Here is a 24,930-nt window from a genome sequence, read left to right as displayed (position 1 = left end):
TTTTTTTTTTTTTTTTTTTTTTTTTTTTTTTTTTTTTTGTTGTTGTTGTTGTTGTTGTTGTTGTTGTTGCTGAGACAAAATACCCAACACAAAAAGTTAAAGGAACAAAGGTTTCTTTTTTTTTTAGATAGGGTTTCACTACACAGTTGAGGGTAGCCTTGAATGTACTGTATAGTCCAGGCTGGCCTCATAATCATGGTAATCCTCCTGCCTCAGCCTCCCAAGTACTGGGATTGTAGGCACATGCCATGATGCTTGGCAAGAAAGGATTTTTTTTTTTTTTACATATTTGGTACAGGGTCTTATTACACAGCTTTGACTTGTAGTGATCCTCCTGTTTTCAGCCTTCCCGGTGCTGGGATTACAGGCATGGGCCACCATGTCCAGTCTCAGCGGCCAGCTCAGTGCACCTGGGGGCAGGACTTACATGGCATGTGGTGCTGAGGATCAAACCCCAGTCCCTGCGCTTGTCAAAGCAAGTGCTTAGTTCACTGAGTTATCTCACTGGCCTTAAGAAATGATTCTTTTTAGCTCAGTTTGTGGAAATTTTAGTCTATAGTTGACTTGCTCCAGGGCAGGTTTACATAGCAGAGGGGCTAGTCCATACCGACAGTCAGGGAGACAGCCAAGCAACAAGCACTACGCAGCAGAAGCAGCAGCAACAGCTTTGTGTCCTGTCCAGGCTACACCTCCTATGATTGGTGCCACCCATATACGTAGTGTGACATCCTTAATCCCAGCGTCACACCCTCAGTCTACATTCACACACCTGAATACAGTCATCTTTGAGACTTTGGGGGGACATGCAGATACAGTTCTACCTTTAACAGGTTGGGTAGAAGGGCTCATGGGAAAAGTGGCTAAGCAGAGATGTGTTTGGGCTAACTCTTGGACCTTGGTACAATCTGTACACAGAAGAGGCTAAAGGCAGAGGAGTGGCATCAGGCATGTGGATGGTCTGTGTGCAGATTGACTGCCCAGAGCTAGGTGTGCATCAGTGCTGTCCTGGTGCAGCGGGAGCCCCTTGCACTGGCCCTGGACATTCAAGGGAGGGTAGTAAAGGGATACACCTGTAGCTGTGGGGGTGTCAGCTCTCTGGGTGGCATGATCAAGTGTCTGGGCCCAGAGGAGCCTGCAGAGAGACTGGGGGAGGGGATTAGGACTGCAAGCAAGAGGACTGTTAGGTGTGAGGGCAAGTGAGGAGGTCCATGGGGTCCCCACTGCAGGTGGTGGCCATAGCCCAGCCCACAGTGGCTTGCTTTCTGGCTTCCCTCTAGGGTTGTTTGTGTTTGAGGTCTTGGGAGCTGAAAGCAGTAAGTACTGACTGAGCTACATCCTCAGCATTTTTATTTTGTTGTTTTGAGATGTTTTCATTAATTTGTTCAAGCTGAGCTTGAGCACATAGTCCTCCTTCCTCAGTCTTCTGAGTAGCTGGGATTATAGGTGTGTACCACTGTGCCTGGTTCTTTAGTGGGTTAATAATTTCTAAAATGAGAAGTTCTCATAAAGATCAGTTAGAAGGATGTGGTTTTTCCTTGTGGTGCTTCGCCTGTCCTTCTTGCCCTCATTTCCTGGGGATGCCTTCTCTCTAGTTTGGCAAACACCCCAGGGCAGCAGCAACTGCTGTTTGGGCTTCTGGCCCTGTGCTCAGGTTTCTTTCCCCATTACTGTTTTGTGAGCTTCTTAAAGGGCAAGAACAGCATTTATATTCCAACCTTGAACTTTGGCTGCATGTTCACTTGTTATGTGAGAAAAAAGTGTCTTATTATTCGGGTATGAAGAAACAGAAGGTGTGGAGAAACAGACAGTGGATTCCTGCTCATTCCCACTTCAGTGTGTAGTGGCATTTTTCTTCATACCCATGTTTAAAATCAAGCCAGGTAAACACCTGTGTTCTTAGTGAGTGGGCACCAATCACTGAGTTCTGGTGGTCCAAAGTAAAGGACTCAGTGCATACAGTTTGAGAGTACATTTCTTTTTGTCTCCACACATAGTAATCCATCTTAGAGAAAGTATGGTAGACATTGTTCTCCTTTGCTACTTCTGGGAATTCTGATACTTCTAGTTTACTTCTGTTTTTTTCTTTTTTATTATTTTTTAATTTGGAAGGGAGGTGCTAGAGATCAAATCCAGGGCCTTGCATGTGCTGGGCAAGCACTCAACCACTGAGTTACACCTTGGCCCTTAATTCTGTTTTTATGCACTCCTAGGTAGAAAAAGGGTAATGTAACAGACACACCTGCTTCTTACCCTGGGTTCAGCTTTTTCCTGTCAGCGAGGGTGGGAGTTTGCTGCCCACCACTGCAACATGTCTGCCATCATTGACTTCTCAGAAGAGAGGATTTTTGGCTGGTGGTTTTAGAGGCTCTGGTCCACTGTCCATCTGTCCAGCTGACTTGCTGTAGGCCATGGTCTGGGTGCTGGCTGGCAACAGTGTGGAAGCATGGCTCAGCATTGCTCGCCTCAGGGCCAGAAGTGAGAGAAGGGCAGAGGGAGGTCCTATTCCCTCTAGGGCACAACCTAGTGACTGAGGACTGTTTACCAGGCCCTGCCTCCCCCAGGCCTGGGAGTTGTACTCTGCAAACCACAGAGTACAACTGTTAAGATTTAAGAGTTTTGGGAGTTGTACTTTGTGGTTTGCAGACTACAATTCCCAGGCCTGGGAGAGGCAGTGGTACTCTGCAAACCACAGCAGTGTTGGTCCTGAAACAGCCTACGTGACACTGAGCATCTTGATGTATTCTGTAGGTACCAGTGACACAAGCTCTCCACCTGCTGTGTGACAGACCCTGGGGCAGCAGGGATCAGGACAGCACCTATCTTCAAAGATGACAGGAGTCCCAGAGTATCTCAGTTACTTTTTACTCATTGCTGGTTTTACTCCTTTCCCACTCACTAAGAACACAGGTATTTACCTGGCTTGATTTTGGGACAAATATCCAATACCCAAAATTAAGAAAGGAAAGGTTTATTTAGCTTACAGTTATTGGAGGCTTCAGTCCATACTCTGCTGGCTTCAAGGAAGGTGGCAGCAGTTCATGACAGCAGAAAACAAGGAAGAACAGAGGTGGGGCAGCAGCTTAGGCCTCTATCAAGCCTCTGTCTCTTCCTCCCATGCTGACTGTGAAGATCAGAACTCCTCCAAGAAAGTGGCATGGCTGCTGGGAAGATCTGAGATCCAAGCTCCTCCAAAGTGGTGTGGCTGCGTTGATCAAGCACCTCCAAGGAAGTGGGGCACTCAGAATCCTTTCTTAACCCCTTTATATGCTCTATAAATGCTCAGTCACTCTAGGGTGGGCCCTCCCTGCCCTGGAGCCTGGAATCACCAAGTGGATCTAACCAAGCTTCCTACATCTCAAATTGACACAATGTATCAATCATCCCAATCCACCCCTTGTCAAATTGGCAACTACAGATATATTTGTTTAAACCAGTCTCACTATACAAAGATGTGCTTATTGACATCTGGTAAATTGGATATTATAATACATCTTTAGTAGTCCTTAAGAATCACTCTTAAATCTGTTAACATTATATTACATAAGAAGCAAAACATTTTGCCCCTGGCCCCCAAAGACTCATGCACATCCCATTATGTAAAAAGTACTTTATCTGTAAGAGTAGCCAAAGTCCTAACAGTTTCAGCATTGCTGAAAAGTGAAGAGTACCAAGATCTAAGGCAAACTCTTAGCTGTGAGCCCCTGTACAAATGCAGAGTTAAACACATTCAACATTCAAAGGCACAATATAAGGGCCAGCCAAATAGCTCAACGGATTAAAGCACCTGCAAGCAGGTGCAGGGGCTGGAGGTTTGATCCCCGGGCCTGCCATGCTGGCCCCGCCCCCAGGGCATGCTGAGATAGAAATTGAGACTGGGCGTGGTAGTGCATGCCTATAATCCCAGCTCTTGGGAGGCTGTAAACAGGCGGATCACTACGAGTCCAATCTAGTAGTGAGACCCTGACTGAACACCCTATAGACCCTTCCCTAAAATACAAAAACAAAAACAAAAAAAATATAAACCTTATCATTACAAAAGGTATACACAGGAGGATGCAAACTATTGGGACCAAAACAAGTCCAAAATCCAGAAGGGCAAAGATTAAGTCCTATAGTTGCACGTGGAACATCCAAAACAACCTGTAATGAGTTGTGGGCTCCAAAAGCCTTTCATGGCTCCACCCCTATGGCACTCATGCTGGAAGCTCTCATGAGTTTTATGAGGCTTGCCTTGCCCTCTCCTTGTAGCTTTTAGACAATCTGTTTCTGGCTTTTTTAAACTTCTGAGGTTTTTATTGAATAGGCTATCCATAAGCACTTCCTGGCGTTTCCTTTCTAGCCAAACTCACAACATTTTAAATCATTCTGCTGGACTTTCTGCTCCTTATTCTCAATGTATATCTGACTAAAAGCCCCCAACAATGGCCATGTCATTGCCTCAGCTTTACATGTTGCCTTCTCAGGGGCACATTGTTTGGCCTCCCAGGCCTTCTGAAATCTAGGTGAAAGCCTTCTTAACCTCAGAACTCCTTCACTCTGTGCCTAAAACCAATGCCATGTGGATGATGCCAAGGGCTGCTGCCAGCTGGAGCAGTAACCAGGCTTTCCCCTTTCTTGGCTGTAGAAGTCAAATGCTTGGCTTGTTGAGTACTCCGACCCTGATTCTGAGAAACAAATTCTCTATGCCAGCACCATTCTGGAACCTGGTGTGGCTGCCATTTCCATTGTGGAACATGGAGCTCTGCACCTTTCTCCTCAGAGTAAAGTCCTTCACTCTTGTGATATAGAGGCTGCAGAGGGTGAGAACCTGCCGTCTTCTATGATGCCCTTAGGACATTTTTTCTACTCCTGTTCCTCCTAGGCAGTGGAGATCTCAGCTGTCTTTATAGTCCACATCCTTCCTGGTGCTTCCTTTCTGGCCAAACTCATGACATTTTAAATCATCCTGCTGAGCTCTTTGCTCTTGATTCTCAATATATAGCTGATTAAAGCCCTCAACAATAGCTGTGTCATTGCCTCAACATTCAGCTGCCTTGAGGGTTTTTTTTGTTGTTGTTGTTTTCTTTTGGTAAGATTGACTACTCCATTGCACTTAATCTCAGTCTCAGGCAGTCTTGGACACAAGACAAAGTAGACAAACTTTCTGCTAAGACATAACATAAATCATCCATAGTCCAACAACCAGTGCAGTCCTCAGCAGAAACCTCCCCAGTCTGGTCTTTACAGGCAGGATTTCTAGAAGCCTTTTGGTCTTGTGAGCTTTGATCTGAAGAACTGAAGAACTGAAGATGTTCCAGCTTTTCATTTGTAGGCAACATCTCCAAACCTTTCGTATCTCTTCCCACAAGCCATTCCCCAACACTCAGAATCCATATTGTCAGATATAGTCACAGCAATGACCCCACTTCTGGTACCAAATTCTGTCTGAGTTACTTTTTACTCATTGTTGGGACAAAATACCCAATACTGAAAATTAAGGAAGGAAAGGTTTATTTACTTCACAGTTAGTGGAGGTTTCAGCCCATACTCTGCCGGCTCCAAGGCAGATGGCTGCAGTTCATGGTAGCAGAAAACAATGAAGAGCAGAGGAGGAGCAGTAGCTTCAGCCTCTATAAAGCCCCTCTCTTCCTTCCATGCTGATTGCAAAGATCAGAATTCTTCCAAGGAAGTGGTGGTGGTTGCTGTGAAAATCCAAGATCCAAGCTTCTCCCAAGTGGCATGGCTGCATCAATTAAGCTCCTACAAGGGACTGGGGTGTGCAGAAACCTTCCTCAACCCCTTTATATATCCTATAAATGTTGAGTCACTCTGGGTTGGGCCCTCCCACCCTAGGGTGGGGCCTCCTCACTCTAGGACATGGAATCACCAAGTAGATCCATCCAAGCTTCCAGCATCTCAAGTTGACCCAGTGTATCAGCCACCACACAGAGTGACAAGTGCTATGCTAAGGACTGGGCTCCCACATGGTATGGGAGGGACTTCAGGGCTACAGACTATCTGTTCGTCCCCCTAAAGGGATGCAGCCTCTAGTTCATCAACAAAACCCCAGGCAAGCTGACACAGATCTGGGGGTAACAGCCAGTGCCCCTCTGGCCTGCTGCTGTCACTGTCGCCAGCCCTTTGCCTACACAGACCAGCTACTATGGCTTTTGATGTTCTGGGAGGGGGTGGTGAGAAGAAATGCTACATTCTCTTTGGGCAGAGAATGAAATCTAGGTTTTGGCTAAAAGCCCTGGTGAGAAGTGCCAGTATTTACTAATGCTTCTTTATATGCTGACATTTCCTGAGTATCTTGATTTCCTGTTTAAGACTGAAAGTCCATGGTTACCCTCCTTTTTATTTTTAGCACCCTTACCCAACAGAGGACGAGAAGAAGCAGATTGCTGCTCAGACAAACTTGACGCTACTTCAAGTCAACAACTGGTAAGGCGTGCTGCTTTTGGGTCCTGCACCTTGGGGTGTGGGGGACACAGTTGAACTGTTGTTGCAGTATGGGAGTGTGTTAGCAGCAATGCTTTGTCATCAGTGTGCTGCATTGGTAGCAGATACCTGAGGGCCAGCAGTGCACACTTCACTGGGTACTCTTGCCCACATCCCCCCCTTTTTAAAAAAAATTTATTTTATTTTATTGGGAAACAAATAGCAATGAAACACTTTCAAAACTGATTAATAGGACAGTTTCAATAATTAATTCGTTGTACATTGTTATCTTCTTAGTGGTTATCCATAGCACAAGATGCAGACAGGATATCCTGTCCAAATACTATTAGTACAAATCTTTCTTCTCATTGAATTAAGTGAAAGTAGCTGTATATCTATCCTAACTATTCTGTATATACAGATACAAAATGGTCCTTCCTTTGTATCCCCTTTTTTTGTTTAGTCCTGTCAGAAATGGATATTCCATTGGCATCTAAATTCTATAGGTGCCCACATCCCCTTTGCCCAACCAGAAAGGCTTCCTATGTTCTTCACAATGGAGATGTTTCAGTAGACTGCGTCTGCAGGCAAGTGTGGTGACAGTGTAGTGTCCTGGCATCTATGAAGCCTCTATCCCTTTTTGGAACTTAGTGCCCCTTAATGTCACTTCAGAGATGGTATCCCAGCTGTCTGTTCCCTGGGGGCATTCCAAGGAGGCTATCTGTGTTTAGATGGAAACATCCTCTTCCCATTCTGGGGTTACTTTTTTTGTTTTAAGACAAAATTGAGCTATGCAGTTCAGGCTGGCTTTCAACTCATTATGTAGATCATACTGGCCTCAAACTTGCAACAGTCCTCCTGGCTCGCCTCCTGAGCACTGCAGTTATAGGCATGTGCCACCACACCTGGCACCTGGGGTCACATTTTTGTGGACATGTGGACCCTGACCATGTGTTTTTTCCCATGAGAGCTGACACTGTGAAGGGCAGGAGAGCAGCTCCATTTAGATTGTAAGTCATTTGTTCCATTTTTGTTTTGTTTCATAACTTGTTGAAGTTCCAGTATCCACAGTGAAGTCTTCCTACTTATGCATTTATAAGTGCTGCATTAAGTATTCATTGTCTTGCATTCATTTAGTCTATTATTTTTCATTTGGGTAGCAGCGGCAGACCATACTACCTTGCCAGGGCCAGTGCTGCTGTCTCTGAGGCACAGTGAACATGGCTCCCCAGTGCCCACCATGGCTGACTCTTACCAATAGTTGATGTGAAGCTAGTGAAGGGCCTCATTCCTCTGAAAAGGAGGCTGGAAATATTCTTTAGGCTCTGTTGGTTTGTTGTTTCTGTATCAGGCTGGAGATGATGTGTGAGTCTCTGACAGGTCCCAACTCATTGAAACTTTTATGGGACAGTGGTGAGTTTTCCTTCTACTGCATTTAATGTGCAGCAAGTCCCCCCATAGGAGGGCATGGAGTAGAGATGGGGGATGGCCACATACAAGATGTGGTTGTCCCTATCCTCAGAGCTTGACTCCCCTTGTACCTCCCTGTTATATTCTCCCATTTAACAGGAGTAGCCTATGCATCTGAGGATGGAGATCGAATGAGCTCACCTTCTTTTGTTAGGCATTGCCTGGGAAGTGTGTCCTGCCTGCCTCCCAGCTTGTAATTTCTGTTGAACCCTTTGTGTATGGATCATGGCTAAAGTGGCAGAGCAGCCCAAGTTGGTTCAGGCATCATCATTGCCCACATACAAGTGCTATATTGGCTGGATATCCAAGACAGGTGGCTGGCCGAGGACTTCAGCCTTCTAAAATTAGCTCCTCATTTGCCATAGTCTTTGGAGAAGATGACACTGTCCCCAGAGTCCTGCTTTCTGGCTGCAGGGCCCACCAGCCAGAGGCATGACCTTACTGAAGGGTACAGCATATCACAGCTGCCTAATGCTGTGATGAGATACGGGGCACAGAAAGCCTCGTCTCTGTCTCATTTTTGTTCCTTAGAGAAAGAAACATCAGGTACCTAGATCTGTGTCATCTATTTGCGTAAATCACATCTAACTCACAGATACATGGCAAATCACATGAGGGCAGAGAAACGCCATACAAAGGGCCACAGAAGAGTTGCGCTCACTGAAGAGTTATTTGTATACAGCAAGTCGTGTTTTTCTGGAGAGTTAGGTGATCACCATGGTGTCTCTTCTCTGAAGTATTTGTTGTGGTGGAGAATGAGTTTGTGAAAACAGGATTTTTGAGACAGGGTCTCACTATGCAGTTCAGGCTGTCCTTGGTAGCCCAGGCTGGTCTCAAACTGGCACCAATCCTTCTACCTCAGCCTCCCAAGTGCTGGGATTATAGGTGTGTACCACCACATCTGGCCCTGCACAAGATCTTCAAAAAGGTCACTTTGACCTCATTGTATCTTTGTCTACACATAGGTTCATCAATGCTAGAAGACGAATTCTGCAGCCAATGTTGGATTCCAGTTGTTCAGAGACCCCAAAAACAAAGAAGAAAACTGCTCAGAACAGGCCAGTGCAGAGGTTTTGGCCAGACTCTATCGCATCAGGTGTGGCCCAGGCACCGCCCAGCGAGCTGACCATGTCAGAAGGTATGGGCAGGCGGAAGGCGTGAAGGTGGATCACACCAAGCCAGGCACCCCAGCCCCTTGCACATCTGCATCAGGAGGAGGCTTTGTTGGGGCTGTGTTAAAGGGAACATGGACTAGGTACCGAGCAGTGCCAGGAGTACAGCACTGTAGCTGTGTCTCTGTTCAGATGCCAAGACCAGCTCTCTGGTCTGAAGGGTGCAGCATATCACAGCTGCCTAATGCTGTGATGAGATATGGGGCACAGAAAGCCTTATCTCTGTCTCATTTTTGTTCCTTAGAGAAAGAAACATCAGGTACCTAGATCTGTGTCATTATCTATTTGCGTAAATCACATCTAACTCACAGATACATGGCAAATCACGTGAGGGCAGAGAAACCCCATACAAAGGGCCACAGAAGAGTTGCCCTCACTGAAGAGTTATTTGACCAGCCTCGGTCCGTGGCTCCCACTGGGCTCCCTTCTAGCTTTGGGTGCACACAGTGGGCATGACCTTCCGGCACCTGAGGGCTTAGCTTCCTGCGGGCCATTCCTCTGCCTCTCACTTGGGTTCTTGCTTTTGACTGTCCTTCTGCCCCTGTCAGCTGCCACCATTCTGATATGTTTAAGGAGCCTCTTTCTGTTTCCACAAGCTTTTCAATTTTGAATTGGCTTGTGGGCTTTTCTTCAATGTCAGGTCTCCTCTGATGCCCCGGCTGGCCTTGAATTCCTAGGCTTAAGTAATCCTTCTGACTTAGCCTCCTGAGTAGCTGGCAATACAAATTCACACCTCTGTGCCTAGCTGTGTACATATGTTATGCACATGCACATGAATCCCCCATGCATGTGTGTGTATGTATGTGTACATATGTTTGAAATGCTAGCTCACTGTGCTTGTTTTTTTCACATGGCAATATATAATTACCAAGCTAGGAAATTAGACCCTTTTTTCTTTTCTTTTTGTAGTGCTACAGATTGAGCCCAGAGCTGTGTGCATACTAGGCAAGCACTGTAGCCTGAGTTACCCTCCCACTCAGTTTTTCTTGGGCTCTCTTTTCCTGGGCTACCCCTTGGCCTAGTCCTTTGCAGGACTTCAGTGGCTTGGGCATGTTAGGTAGTGACTGTGTCACACTGTTACTGATACTTTTCTCAGTTTCTCTGTGTTTGAGTTTGGACAGTTGCTATTCCTTTCCTTCCACTTCACTCGTCTTTGCTTCTGAAGTGTTTATTCTTATATAAATCCCAGCAAGCTTGTTTTTCATCTTAGGCATTATACTTTTCATCTTTCTAGAAGTCCATATTTTCCACAAGTCTGCTAGGTTTTGAACATACAGAATACGGTTGCAATATCTGTTTTGGTATCTGTCCCTGGTAGGCCTCACATCCCTTTTTGTTTTTCTTTTGGTCCAATAAATGACAGGTCAATTTCCCATGCCCATAGCACAGTGCTCAGGGCAATCAGTTTATTGAGAGAAAAGGTATGTTCTGGTTCATACTGCTGGAGGTTCCAGTCAAGATCGGGTGCCCAGTGTTTGTTCCTCTGGTAGGTGCGGTGCATCCTGGTGAGTAGAGAGTGGTGGAGCAGGGGCCTACGGCCCCACCTCTCATAGGTCTGGTCACCTTCCATAATGCCACCTGAGGACCAGGTCTCAAACATGAGCTCTCAGGGTCACTCTTCCAAGCATAGCAAGTGCTGTCCTCTCCATTCTCCCCCTCCCCCAAAAAGAGAATACATACAGTGGGGAAAGATTCTGAGCAGAGTGTCCAGGGAGAGCAACATTTCCCTTCCAGCCTGTCCCTCCTCTCCTTAGAGATGGTAGATTCGGTCCCTGTACTGCTGCTTTATTCTATGCACAGGGACAAAGGTGTGAATGTCTTACTCTTGAGATGTGACCCAAATACTAGTCTGTCTGTGGTACTGTTCCTTCTTGCTGTCATCACTCACTAGTCCCTCTTGGGGTTTTGGCAAGTTAGTACTTGCATACCTGCTGTCTTGTGTTTACATGCAGCTTGGTGTCCCTGGCCAATCTGGCCTCTGGGTCTCGCTCATGGACATTTGGTTGGTTTCTGGCTCAGTGGCCAGGCTGAAGCGGGCAGGTGTGTGGCAAGGTTTGCTTTTCCTTTTAGATTGCTCTTTCTTGTTCTTGCCTTAGTTTTTTCTTTGTTTCTTATTTATATTCTCCCTGTACATCTTTCTCTTGCTCTCCTGCTTATATCACCCTGGTCTCAATGGAGGCCATCTTCAGATGAAGACCTATTCACTAAATGTGGGTCAGGCTGAGCCCTGGAGCAGTTTCTCAAATCCCTGTGGTACTCTGGAAACACTCCAAGGTGTCTGACCTGTGGGTCAGCCCTGGGAGCAGTGCCCGGATGAGTGCTCCGGTGCTCTTCTCCTTGTGCTTCTGTGACATCCTGTGCTCTGCTGCAGGTGCTGTTGTGACCATCACTGCGCCCGTGAGCATGAACGTGGATAGCCTGCAGTCCCTGTCCTCAGATGGGGCCACCCTGGCTGTGCAGCAGGTCATGATGGCAGGCCAAAGCGAGGATGAGTCCGTGGACAGCGTGGAGGAGGATGGGAGCGCACTGGCACCCAGCCACATCAGTGGGCTTGTGCTGGAGAACAGCGACTCATTGCAGTAGGAGCCTGCCGGGGGCACCACCTCGCTTTTTATAGTTTGCACAGCAAACATTTTACACAGTTTTATTTCTAATATGTTTTATATGTAGATATAGAAAGTGCACTTTTGTATTTCATAGTCAGCTTAAAACGAGCGTCTTTGCTGGTGCAGCGACTTCTTTCAAATGTGTGCGTGTGTGGGTTTTTAAAGAAATTCTTTAAGGGTTTAACGATAGAACTGTGACGAATGACCCCCACCTCGAGTCCCTAATTAGATTAGGAATAGTGCTGCCGTTTTCTAAACAATTATGCCGTTTTCATTGAGTTCTGCAGCTTGCAGCAGATGTCAGAGGGCTGCTGTGTCGGTGTCGCCCAAGGACAGGAAAGATGCTGCAAACCTGAAGCCACTAGCAAGGTGGCTTTGGCCTGCAGCAGTCTGTGTGTGGCGTCACTGAGAGCACTGGTGACCACAGTGTGCCTCAGTTCCCTCATGGTCAGCGAGCCTGTTTCATTTGCTATATATAAAAAAGAAACTCCTATTTTTACCTTGCTGGAATTATTGGATAAAAAGCTATTTTTATAAATTCGTTATGAATTGGATTATGACTATATTGAGGATAAAAAATTTCTAGAGAAGAAACAATACATGCTTGCATTTCAATTTGGAATGTTCTGAATTGCCCAAATTGGAGACCCTTCCCACACTGGCTCTTGTTCCATGGTCTCCTGCTCTCCTGGATGGTTTGCATTTATTGCTGGATGAGATGACGTCGTAGTGAAACTTTGGCGTCACCAACTCTCTGTGTATGCGCAGTGCTCATGCTGTGTACACATGGTCTACACAGGCACTGGAGGGTATGTGCTCAGCAGGACTTGGGATCAGGGAAGCAAAGGAGGCAGTAACCAGTCAGAAGCTCTCACCACACCTACTCCAGTCTAAATTTGACCTCAGTTACACGGACACTTTGCTGTGTTAACTGTATTTTTTAGGGTTTTTTTTTTTTTTTAGTCAGAATATGTTATGCGTAGAATGTTTATTATAAACTAATATAAAATGTTCTCTACCGCACTGGCTTAAGCTGGGGTAAATTCAGACATCCATGCTGTGTCATGTAATTGGCAGATGCAAATAGGGTCACAGTGCTAAGCTAAACTGTGACAATGTCATGACAGCAGACCCCACCTAGTCGCCTCACACACAGTTGTTTTTCTGTTACTTGTTGCTTCAGAGTTCCCTGAGCCCTCTGCACTTATTGGATCGCCTGAGATTTGGAATAATCTGGAGATTTCCATTTCCTGGTGACACATGAACCAGTAGGCTGGGTTTCATTTTCTTTGGTTTTAACTTGTGTTTTGTTTACTCAGGAGCAGATACTTTTCTCAGAGAGAAAACCAGCCACCTGCCTTGTGTAGCATGTGTCGGTGTCATGGACAGGCACCTGCAATCCCCAGCTGACAGAGGACAGTGCAGGTTGCCATGGCCACCAGCTCTTGTGGCTCAGCAATACTGACTGGCATAGACCAGGGTTATACGAGGGACATTGTCAGGCAGGCCGATTGTTTTTTCTGAAACTGATCTCCCCCCCAAAATATATGAAGATTAGCCATGGGGGAGCACATTCCAGGTATCCTGGCAGGCAGAGAGTTCTTTAAACCCATTTCAGGAGCTTTGACTCACAGAAAACCTTGATTATCAGCTCTTTTGGTGAGAGAATAACATTTTTAATCAGCCACTGCATAACTTATTTATAAATAGTTTTCAATATTTTAAGTCAGGTCTGCACAAGCCTAAGAGATCATTTTAACTTTATTTAAATGCCAACTTCATTGGACTTCTTAAAACTCAGACTTGGGGGAGTCCCAGCTGCCCCTTGCCCAGCCACCTGCTCCTGCCAGAGCAGGGGAAAAAACGCGCAGAATGTGCTCCCCTGAGAGGCCATCCTGTCTGCCCTGGTGTGGAGGGCAGTGTGACCGGCCGTGTGGAGACCTCGCTGCTTCAGGCTACTCTGGCTGGGATGTGAACTGCTGCTGAGAGACACAGCTGCCTTCTCCAGTGGAAGGAGGGTTTTTTCAGCTCTGAACTCTGTTAGCTAACTTCAGAAGAATGAGATACAAATGGTAAGGGAGAGAGCCCTGTGTCGTGGCCTGAGTTCCTTTCTCCTCTCCGTGTGTGACAAGTGCTGTTAAACAGCGTCCACATGGCAAGCTCTTCTGGCTCAGGATCACTGCCCAGCCTGTTCGTTATCAGCGTGCAGTGCAGAGGTGCCTGTGCTGCAGTCCTCGGTCAGGCCCTGAGGTCTGAGAGACCTTAGAAGTACAGCTGTTTGCACTTCATTTTAAATAGCCAGATTCTGTTTGATCCTAGTCTGGTCTGTCCTTGGTAAATTTCTCCCTCAGAACAGCACCTTCGAGTGTGTCCTGAGACCCCCAGCCAGCCATTGTCATCCCTGCTGTTCAGCTCACCCCAGCAGACCCCAGCTGGTTGGCTCAGCTCTCCCGTTTTTGCGTCGAGATAGATAAATAGAAGCGTATATCCAGTATGCAGCGTGGCCTTCACAGCCGGGGGCTCCAGGGATGGCTGTACAGCTGGTGGAGGGCCCATTCCCTGCCGAAGGCCCTCCCTGGCAGTTAGTGACAGAACTAACTCAACAATCTGCCTTTTTTTAGTTATGTTCGGTCTTTGAAACTGACAATCTTTAAAATGTGAATACTGTAACAATGTTTTCTTGGATTGTTGTCTTTAAAAGGATTTTTGTGAAGCAATTGATTTATCAAAGCAAAAACATTAAAAATAGAAACATGCCTTATGGATGTTTTATTTTGTAAAAGCTCATGTCACCAAAAGTTGCTTTCCATCTAGGCAAATATGCGGGTAGTGACATGCTATACGTTGACACCTATGCATCTTAAAACACAGCCGGCACTACACGGGCTCTTCAGATCTGCTGCATCGTCAAGACTCTCCTCCCATTGCTTATCTCAGTTGGTCACTGTTTTCCAGCAGAAAGTTCTGAAGAGGTTTTTTGGTTGTAGTTTTCCACAAACCTGATTATTTTGGTAATAACAAGAGGAAAGGTAAGGTAGAAACTTCCATGGCACATGTTGGGCATCAAACCTTCCTGGAGGGGTTTTCTGCACCATGTGGGGTGCCATCCACCCCAGCAACCATCGTTGCATAGAGGCAGGCAAGCAGGCGCATGGAGCCAGTGGAGGGGGGTGGGAGGTGCGTCTGAGACTGTGAGCTGTGGTGAATGGGGCGGAGCACTGTGAGCGCATTGTTTAAAGAGGTGTTTGGATCCATAAGTGGGTCTCCCCCTCCTTGAGGCCAGAGGTGGGGGAAGGCGTGAAATATATCCATGTGGGACCTCAGATCGTCATCAAGCTCTGGGTGAGGAGCTTCATTGAGAGGGAAAATTCAATTTCTGACATTTATTCCAGCAGCTCTAAAGTGGTGCCTATAAATACAAAGATGTGTCTGCCTCTTCAGACAGATAAGTAAATGAATAATGAGCTGTAAATCCACACAACTAGGAATCCTTGTTTGGCTTGTTTGGCATTCCTATTTTGTGGGCTTTGACGCTGTAGTATATTTCATGTTTGGTCATAAGCCCCTGGGGCACTCTAAGAGGAAATCCTTAGTGCAAATCAGATCTTTCTAGCTTCACTGAGACCTGGGATCCCCCTGCCAAAATGTGCAGGCCCTAGGGCTGCAGCACCTAAGCACTCATGCGTGGGCGGAGGCCAGGCTTGGGAGATGCTCAGGGCCTCTCACCACTGGTGCCCCCAAGGCCTGGCTGTCCTACCTGGACAGTTGGTGGCAACCCTTCACATGCAGCTGGTGTGTCGAAGGCAGCATCTAACAGGTGCTTTCACTGTTTATCTTATTGTCTGAACTTAAGACTTAAGCTACCTATAAACCAGTAATGAAGCCGGGATTCTCTCTCTCTCTCTTTTTTTTTTTTTTTAAACATTTTATTTTTTTTTAATTTTTTTTTTTTACATTTATTGTGTGTGTGTGTGTGTGTGTGTGTGTGTGTGTGTGTGTGGCCAGCTCAGCCCACCTGGATGCTGGGGGATTGAACCGCGGTCCCGCTTCTTTGCCAAGCTTGTTCCAAGAGGTGCTTTAGACCACTGAGCCATCTCTCCAGCCTGGGATTCTCTCTTCCCAGCCTGTTTGGAAAGGTGATTCAAATGGCAGTGTTGCCTTCAGTTGCTCTGACATTTTTAGAAAATGATTTGTAGGAAACTCAGGTATATTTTTAAATATTGCGCTGTGTAGTTGCTGAGCTTTCTCCTGTACCATGGGCCATGGCAGCCTTGTCGGCACTGTGTTAAGTGCTTCCTGGCAACTGTGGTATATGTGGGTGGCACCCTGTTCTGGGGTTTAGGAGTGTTTTGCTTGCTGTGCTGCCACAGCCGGAGCAGCAATGAGATGGTGGTGGATGTGGAGACACCAGCAGGGATCAGAGGCAGGACCAGTAGTGCTCGGCGAGCCAGCTTCAGGGGGGCGAGCGGGGTCAGGCTGTGGGAGCTCATCGCTGTCTGCAGGGGTGAGGAAGACCCCAGACACACCTGTGCAAGGGCAGCACTGGGGATGTGCATGGGGGACCCTGTGGCTTGGCAGGGAGGACCTCCTTTCTTCACATTTAAAGCAGGAGGGACTTAGGGCTGTGGACAAGTAGATGCCTGGAAAGCATCCACTTTGGTAGAAAAGCAAAACCACAGTGCACTGAAGGGACAGTGACAGGGTCCTCCGGGTGCTGTGCTGTTCTGGCTGTGGATGTGCACCTAGGGACCGGTGTCCGGGTGCAGACAACATGGTGGTGCAGTGTCTGGATTAGAGAACTGTGCTGCTGAGCCCTGCGCCCTGCACTTGAGCTCAGCCAGGGTCACCTTGTATGGACTCAGAAGCCAGCTAAGGAGACCTGAAGCAGCCTGGGTAGTACTGTGTGGTGGCCAGCTTCGACACAGGGTGGGCAGGAAGCTGTCAGATACAGACACCGATGTGTACTGTGACCCTTTGATGACCCTGGCCACAGCAGCCATCCTTGGGTCTGGTTATGATAGAGGCTTTATCTGTGGGTACTTGGTGGACTCTTTGTTGCTGAGTGCCTTGCAGTTGTTGAGGGAAGGGCATGCCCTTGTGGGCCACACAGGCTGGCTTTGTGCTTAGGTGTCATCCTTCAAGCACTGTGCATGTCCACTTCCTCCTGCTGCAGCTGTAGCCAGCTGTTCCATATCTGTGGAGTTCTTACCATAGCACCCTGCACACCAGGGTCATGGCTCAGTGTCTGCTCTCCCCTGCTCCTCTGCACAGAGGCCAGTCTTAGTCCACCTCTCCTGGCATCAGTCCAGGTGGATGCTGGCCCTGGGTTGTGGGCACATGTCCATTCTGCTTCACCCCTGCATGCTGCTTTGTATCTGGACAGGGCCCACCCGCAAGGTCTGCACTGCCCAACACCTACCGAGCCCCTGTGCTCTCCAGGCCCACACTGACCACCATCATGCCCACTGTGAGTGCTCAGTGACACTGGAGCTGTCTTTTCCCTGCCTCGTTGTAGCTGCCTCTCTTCCTGTTCTTGTGCCCTGCTCCATCCCTCTGTGGAAGTTGTTTCCTTGGTGGTCTTGCAGCTGCGGCTGTCTGAGCTCAAGGACAGCTTACATTCTATAGATCAGCTGCCTTCTCTCCTCGTTAAGCAGCAAGTTCTCTGGCCTTCTGGATCATGACAGAACTGGAGCAACGAAAAACAGCCTTTCATGCCGGGGAGATAGCTCAGGAGAATAAGTATTTGCCTGGCCAGTGCAAGGGCCTGAGTTCAATCCCCAGTTCCACCAAAAAAAAAAAAAGTTCCTCAAAGGCACATGCATGGAGGGGAAGACAGCAGAAAGTCCTGCCCCTCCTGGGACAGGTAGAGCCAGGGCCAAGAGTCATGGGCCCTGTGCAAGCAAACCTGAATGCATCATGGGGACCTGTTCCCAAGCCTGGAGCACACCAGGTCTGTACTTGATCAGAGGGATGTGGGGATGGGGACAGGAAAGGAAATTTGGGTCCTCAAGTGAGTTTGCTTTGGAGTGGAGCATCACATCAGAGCTCCCACCTCTGATCCCAGAATGCCCCAGCCCCAGCCCATGTGCTTCTTGAGCCCTGCCCTGCAGGGAAGGCTCTACCCTGGGTCAGGTGGGCAGGACAGGTGATTCCCAAACCTGGAGGTTACGTAGCACTGGGTCCCAGCACTCTGCTGGAAGGAGACATGTGCCACATGACAAGACTGCTGACAACTGCCTGGCACAAAGGTGCACTCAGCCCACTGCTGCCTCTGCTGCCACCTCCCACCTACCTTGGGCAGCTGCAGGACACAAAGCCCCCTGGGTGCTGCAGAGCTCTCTTGTGAAGGCTCTGTCAGCAGCTGCAGGGGCTGGCCAGATCACCACCGGTTCTGCTGTGCTGCGTGTCTGCCTTAATGTGGACTTATCTCTGTCCATGGTGCTGGGCACTGCTGGAGCCCCGAGAAGATGCCCAACCCAGCCCACTCTGGTATTAGAGCCTTGAACGTGTGTCCACATGGCCTGGGAGTGCGGCACATGGCCCCTACTGCGGCCCCTAGTGGGTTCCCTGGGAGATGCACTCTCTTTGAGCCTCCTGCGGCCTTGTCTCCCTTCCCTGGTTCCATCCTGAGGGGTTGGGCACTGTGGGTGGAACATTTTTCTGCACTGGAGGATCTGATGACACCACTCAGCATGAGTCCTGGTGGTGCAGGCACAGCCTGCTGTAAGGACAGCCATCATCATGCTGGCCCAGGTGCGTCCAGTGGGATCTCCCAGCTAGCAGGACCAGGAAGGCACCCCACCTGTGGAAAGGGCCTCAGCAGCAAGGGATTACAGTTCACCTTGGCTTGAGAGCCTGCCCCGCACCTGTTTGGAAATACCCATGAAGGCCCTGGGGGCCAGGGCCCACAGTAGTCACCCCCAAGGACCAGGCAGGATTGTCCTTTTGGTCCTTGGGACATCTGTTTCCACTACATGAGAAAAGCTGCCTCGCCCATAACTGCCTTCTAGGAGCTCAGCCCCACTGTGTCTTGCGGGACCTCTCAGGACACAGGCTGCTGCTGCAGGGTTACCAACCTGCTGGCACTGCTCTAGGGTCGCTGCTGAGACACTGGTGGCTGGCATAGATCCACCTGCAGAAACAAAGCCACAGCTTTTTGGGGGATTTTGTTTTTTGCTTTATTTTAAAATTTTTCTTACTAGTCCATGTGTGCAGTCTAGAATGTTTCCATTTCCTATGTGGAGTTGGAACACTCACAGAACATGGCTTGATGATTTTTCACCTCCTTCCCTCCTCACTACTCCCTCCATCCACTTCTCCTTGGAGAGCATCTGCCTCCCTCTTTCCTATTATCCTTTATTTTGCTTTTTATACCTTGAGTTTCACATTAAGAGAAATCATGTGACATTTAAACTTGCGTGCCAGATTTATTTCGCTTTATGATCTTAAGGCATATCCATTTTCCTACAGATGACCCATGTATCCTTCCTTAAGGAAGTAACACTCATTGTATACAGATACATGTTCATTATTCATTCATCTACTGCTGGACATACAGGCTGCCCCTAAGATTTAGCTGTTAGGAACTGTGCTGCTACAAACATGGGTGTATGTAGATCACTTCTGCTCTTTCAGGAAGATACCTGGAAGGGGACCAGCTGGACCAAATGGAATTTCTCTCCTCTCTTGTCTCTCCTCGTTCCGTTTCCCCTCCCCACCCCACCCTCTTCTCCCCTCCCCCCTATACCTACAATCAAGATCTTGTGCTTGCCAGGCAGGTACTGTGCCACTGAGCCATATCCCCAGCCCCTCAAATGTCATTTCTAGGTTTAGGTTTTAAGGACTCTCAGTGTCAATTCCCATAGCAGTTGTGCAGTTCACCTTCCACCAACAGTGTGAAAGGCTACTTTGCCCCGCAGCTCTGTCAGCTTGTTATCTGGTTTCTTGATGGCCATTCTTTTTGCAGTAAGATGCAGTCTCAGTGTTGTTTTAATTTGCATGTCTCTGCTGGCCAGTAGTGTTGAGGATTTCTCTGTTTATTGGCCATTTATACTTCTCTTATGAAGTGTCTTTTCATTTCAGTCGCCTATTTTTGGACAGGGTCTTTTATTTTGGGCAGTGTATTTTTATTTATTTATTTATTTTTTGCGGAACCAGGGATTGAACTCAGATCCTTGTGTTTGCCAGTCAAGCGCTTATCCTACTGAGCCATCTCCCCAGCTATATTTTTTTTTAGAGTTCTTTATAGAACTAGATGTTAGTCCTCTGAGGAATTGTTGGAATTTTTTTTTTCTCATTCTGTGGATTGTCTCTTCATTCTGTTGGCTTTTTCTTTTGCTGTACAGAAACTTTTTAATTTGGTATGATCCCATGTGCTGATTCTCAGAAGTGTTCTAACAGTTTCTGTCCAGGAAGCCCTTGCCCGTGCCCATGGCTTCAAGAGTTTTATCTATGTTGTCTGTCATTATGTTAAGTAATGCTAGCTTCACATTTAGATCTTTACACCATTTTGACTTTAGTTTTAGTACACAGTGAGAGATACGGGTCTAGATTTAATCTGTGTGTGGACAGACAAGTTCTTTTGTTACTGTTAAGAGGCTTTCTTCCAGTGTGTGTTTTTGGCCCCTTTGTGAAAGATTAGATAGTTGCCTATAGTTGGGGGTATTTCTGCCTCCTCTATTCAGTTCCAACAGCCATTTGTTTGTTTTGTTAGCAAATTAACACTGGTTATTATGTTGAATATCATTATCTTCAAAGTAGTTGTTCGGATCACCAGATATGGGCATGCAAAATTGATCAAACAATATAAGCACTAATTGTTCCTTTCAATGAACTAATAGAAATTAGTGGTACAGTTATCTTACCTACTTGTTTTGTTTGAGACAGGGTTTCACTATGTAGTTTTAGCTTGGGCTTGGGCTCGTGGTATAGCTCAGGCTAGCTTTGAACTCTGCAAATCTCCTGCCTCAGCCTCCTGAGTGCTGGGATCACAGGTGTGCACCACCATGTCTGGCTTCAAAGCTACAAGCTTAAGATTCTGCTGCCATATGTTCTGGGCCAGTGGGGTCCGCTGTGTGCTCCCTGCCCATCCCTGGGCTCGCTGAGGTTCCCTGTAGCCTTCACTGCTCTCCCCACTGTGCTGCTCAGTACAAGTCCCAGGGACTTGGTTGCTTTCCCCACTGCTGCACCTCCTTGCTCAGGGCATCCTCTGCCCCTGCCTGGCCACTGCTCCTGCTGGCACTGGCCCTCTGTCTATTGCTGTGCAGTTGTCTGCCCCCCTCTCCAGCCCCCATGGTATGGTTTCCTGGAGGCTCAGGTCAAGCCTGCTGCATTTCCAGTCCCCTGTGCCTCATGCTTGGGACCACTTAGGTGAAGCTGATGTCTCATCTCTGCAGCTGCCAGCAGCACCTGGCCACAGGGGGAATGACTTTCCACTGAGCCTTGTAGAGGCTTCCTACCACTTCTGCTCCATCAGAGGCCAGAATCAACCAACTCCTAGTATCCAAGGAGGACCCGTACCCACCCTGGAGCAGAATCAGCTGGGCACAGTTCTAGCCATAGCTAAGATGCCTGGAGACCACGACTGCAAGCTGGCAAGCCTCTGATGGTTACAAAAGTATCGCCTTTAAGCCTGTTACAGCCTGTATTGTGGGCTGGCTGGGACTCCTCAACAGGGACAGCATTTCCTGTCTCCATAACACACCCAAGTGGTGTTACCTCAGAAGTGGCTGCAGAGGGTAGGGGAGGACCTGTGCAGTCACCTTCATCTGCAGTCAGGCTGCCATGGCTGGGCAGGCAGGTTGTGGACTGTACAACTCCATGCCCCAGGCCCATGTGAGTCTACACCAGGATGGGCACACCCTGTGTGAGTGCTTCCCTCCAGTGTGCCAGCTGGCCAGGGCCACAAGACCCTGCAGGAGAAGCTTTGCCCTGGTGTGACTTCCCCCTCCAGGCTTTGGGACAGCACTGACTTCACCAGGAGTGCCAACCCCTCCCATGCAGAGCCTGGAGTCTGTCCAGTCTCAGTCCCACCGCCACCTGCCTGCCTCATAGCACTTGAAAGCCCTGGGTTTCTGTGGCTTTTTAAAAAATTGTAAAATATATGGAATATAAAGTTGTCCATCTGACCATGTCTGTGTTTTGTGTGTGCTTTGTGGTGTGCTGGGCACCGAATTCAAGGCCTTACATATGCTAGGCAAGCATGCTACTGCTGAGCCACATGCCCAGCCCTCTTTTGAAGTTTATACAATTTTATGTATGTATTTGCTCATTTGGCAGTGCTGGGACTGACTGCAGGGACAGCTCTCACTGGCTGTGCCTGCCCCACTCACCACCACCACGTGACTGACACGGGCTGGCCTGGGGGTTTCTGGCCTCACCCTCACCATGTGTGGACATCTTGGGGGTATGCAGGTATTGTCCCCCACAGGTGTCAGTACTTTCTTCCCCTTCCTCAGGACTAGAATCACTGCCCTACGTTGAGACCCTGGTGTCTTGACAGAGGCCTTGTGGCTGTGGCCTGCCCTGAGCCCCGAGACTTTTCCAGTTGAGCTGGCATCCAGGTCAGCCAGAGGAATGAATGTGGAAGAACTGCATGTGACTCAGGAATGTCCAGAAAGAGGAGGCCACTGGCTTCATCCCACCCTGTGTGCTTACTAGTATGTAAAAGGGGCTGGTGCTCAAGCAGCCTCTTTGGGTCTTGAGGTAGAGAAGGTAGCAGCCTGTGCTGAAGATGCAAGAACAGCAAGGGAGAAGAGCCTGAAGGTTCTGCTGTTGACAGATCTGTTCCCCAAAAGGAGACACAAACCTCCCTACCAGGGAGTCCTTTTCTGTGGAGTTTTCACCGCCTTACAGAACAAAGTCATGAGGAGTGGAGCACCCATAGTGGTGCTTATTAGCTCCAGAAAACCTGCAAAGCCCCAGGAAGGAGGCCACGCGGGGTGGCAGCTCAGCCACAGAGTCCTTTGCTACTGTCCCACCGTGGGCTACCCGGGAGTCCCTTTGTTGTGGCGGACAGTGCTGGTGCCCATGCTGGTGCCAGTGCCAGTGCTGATGCTGGGGAGGAGCTCCACACAGAGGGAAGCAGTCACGTAGTACACTCGCATTTTAAATCATGCTTCTGAGGAGCTTTGTCTGCCACAACTGCTTGAGACGCTCTGGGCCACAGGTCCGGCTTCTTAATCCTCATGAGAACAGAAAAGCTTGCGCCACCTTGGCTTTGGCCATGGACCCAGGCTGTTTTTCAGCTCATCCTCAATGGAAGCTGCCCACAGAGGCTGGTGTGCTTCCAGGTGCCACAGGGGACCCATATTACACATGGAGGATGCCACAGAGAACTACCACCAGGAGGTAATGAACTGGAAGAGATAGGAGGGCTGCCCCTCTACTGATCCTGTGTGCTGGTGTCTCAGATCCTCAGCCAGCCCAGTCTGGTTGCAAATACCGCAGTAGTTTGTCTGTGCTTTGAAAACTTAGGATTTGGGGCAACTTTCCCCAAGAGCTCCCCATGGACCTGTGGCCAGGCTGGGATTCAAGTCTAAATCAAATGGGGTTCAGGATGCAAAGCATAGTCTCCTGAACCCTGATCCTGGAAGGCTGCTCTGCAGAAGGAGCCCTTATATGCTTGGGAGTGGAGGGTTGCCTCATGAAAAGTAGTTTACAAATAAAAAAGGCCAAGCTTGATGGCCCACACATGTGATCCCAGCATGTAGGAGGCTGAGGCAGGAAGACCATTATGAGCTGGAGGCTGGCCTGAACTACATGGTGGGATTGTGTCTCAAAAACAAAAAAGGTTTGATACAGATGAGTGAAGAAGGAGGTGCTGTGTGGTAACAAAAGGGGTCAGGGAACACTCAGGGGTCAGGGAACATTCGACTAGCCAACAACACACAGAGCGGCAACTGAGGGTTGGGAAGGTCTCAAGCAGTTTCTCCCTCGAAGCCTTGGGAAGAGTCAATCTTGCCAGCACCTGAATCTTGCCCCTCCACCCCAGACCTGTGTGGCCCTCCATTTCCCTCAGGGAGGCCCAAGCAGTCTCATAGAGACAGCCCTGTGGCTGGCAGAGAGACAGCAAAACATGAGGGCCATCCAGGTAGCCTGCAACTCCCCTGCACACCTGCAGCTCTTTCCAAAGAAGGCTAACATCACAGGCTCCTGGGGGTTAGAACCCAAGGCTCTGGGTTATTCTGTGATCCACCACAGTCTTGCTGGAAATGTATTTTAAAAATTCTCCACCCTTAGCCAAATACTCAAATAAAATGAACTCCTCAGGAAACAGCTCTCAGAGCCTGGCTTGGTTGACAGAGGCTTTTTTGGTTTGGTTCAGCCTGTGCCTTGAACTCATTATGTTGCCCAGACTGGCCTGGAACTAATGGTGATCCTCCTGCCGTGGCCTCTCAAGTGCTGAGATTACAGTGTGCATCAGCACACCTGCCTTGCAAAGCAGTATTGAAAAAGCAGACCTGGAGATGCACACTTGCCAACTTCAGAACATCCTGTACAGTTGTGGTGTTCAAAACCAGACAGGACTGGCACCCAGCAGAGAACTGAGTACCTGGAATGTGCCCCAACCTCTGGAGCCACCTGAGTTTCAACAGCAGGGACAAAAGCACTTGGTGGGGACAAAATGTCTCAATAAACAGTGCTGAGGCAATGGTTTAGGTCTGTACCATAGTGTGGACCCACATGTCAGCCCATATGCAAATCGAACTCCAGGTGAACAAGTGGGCTAATTTGACAAGCCCGAGTAGTACATTGCCATGTTAGAGTGGGCACTGAAAGCAAGAGCGGCTGGGAGAAAAATGGGACAAATTTTGACTTTGCTAAAATTAAAAATTGTACTTCAGAGAACATTGTTGAAAAAGTGAAGGGAACCTGTGAGTGGGAGAAAATACTTGCAAATCCTATATGTAGGAAGGGTTTAGGGCCCAGAATACATAAGGAGGATATATTTTTATTTTATTTTTATTTTTTAAATTTTTTTTGTGGTGTCGAGGATTGAACTCAAGACCTTGTGCTTGGGTGTTGACAACTCAACACCCAAACTGAAAAATCTTTTTCCTAAAGATACATAACTGACTAACAAGCCTGTGAACATCATCACTATCTGGAGGAATGTGAATGGAAACCACAATGAGGCCAAGCTCATATGTGGTACAAGGCTGAGGCAGGAGGATCACTCTGAGTCCATGGCTAGCCTGGGCTACAGAGCCACAACCCATCTCAAAAAAATAAGTGTTTGCCTGGCAAGCACAAGGTCCTGA

At 48.2% G+C, this 24,930-nt stretch overlaps 1 protein-coding gene across 4 annotated transcripts in view; it reads left to right on the top strand.

The window, feature by feature from the left end:
- Pknox1 (PBX/knotted 1 homeobox 1) overlaps positions 1-21,705 on the top strand; it is a 72,590-nt gene extending 50,885 nt beyond the window's left edge. For 3 of the 4 annotated variants that reach the window (XM_004631782.3, XM_023716016.1, XM_023716015.1), the window contains 3 exons: positions 6,347-6,423; positions 8,856-9,028; positions 11,434-14,424. In XM_004631782.3, coding sequence (XP_004631839.1) covers positions 6,347-6,423; positions 8,856-9,028; positions 11,434-11,645 — 462 coding nt within the window. In that variant the 3' untranslated portion in view covers positions 11,646-14,424. Of the gene's footprint in view, positions 1-6,346; positions 6,424-8,855; positions 9,029-11,433; positions 14,425-21,063 lie in introns of those variants that run through there. The other variant, XM_023716017.1, reaches the window with a different exon arrangement.
- Positions 21,706-24,930: the final 3,225 nt, after the last annotated feature.

Source organism: Octodon degus, unplaced genomic scaffold (assembly GCF_000260255.1).
Source record: "Octodon degus isolate 3935 unplaced genomic scaffold, OctDeg1.0 scaffold00045, whole genome shotgun sequence".
Classification (NCBI taxonomy): Eukaryota; Metazoa; Chordata; class Mammalia; order Rodentia; family Octodontidae; genus Octodon; species Octodon degus.
Note: the sequence above shows the minus strand (reverse complement) of the source record. Positions and strands in the feature narration are given on the sequence as shown.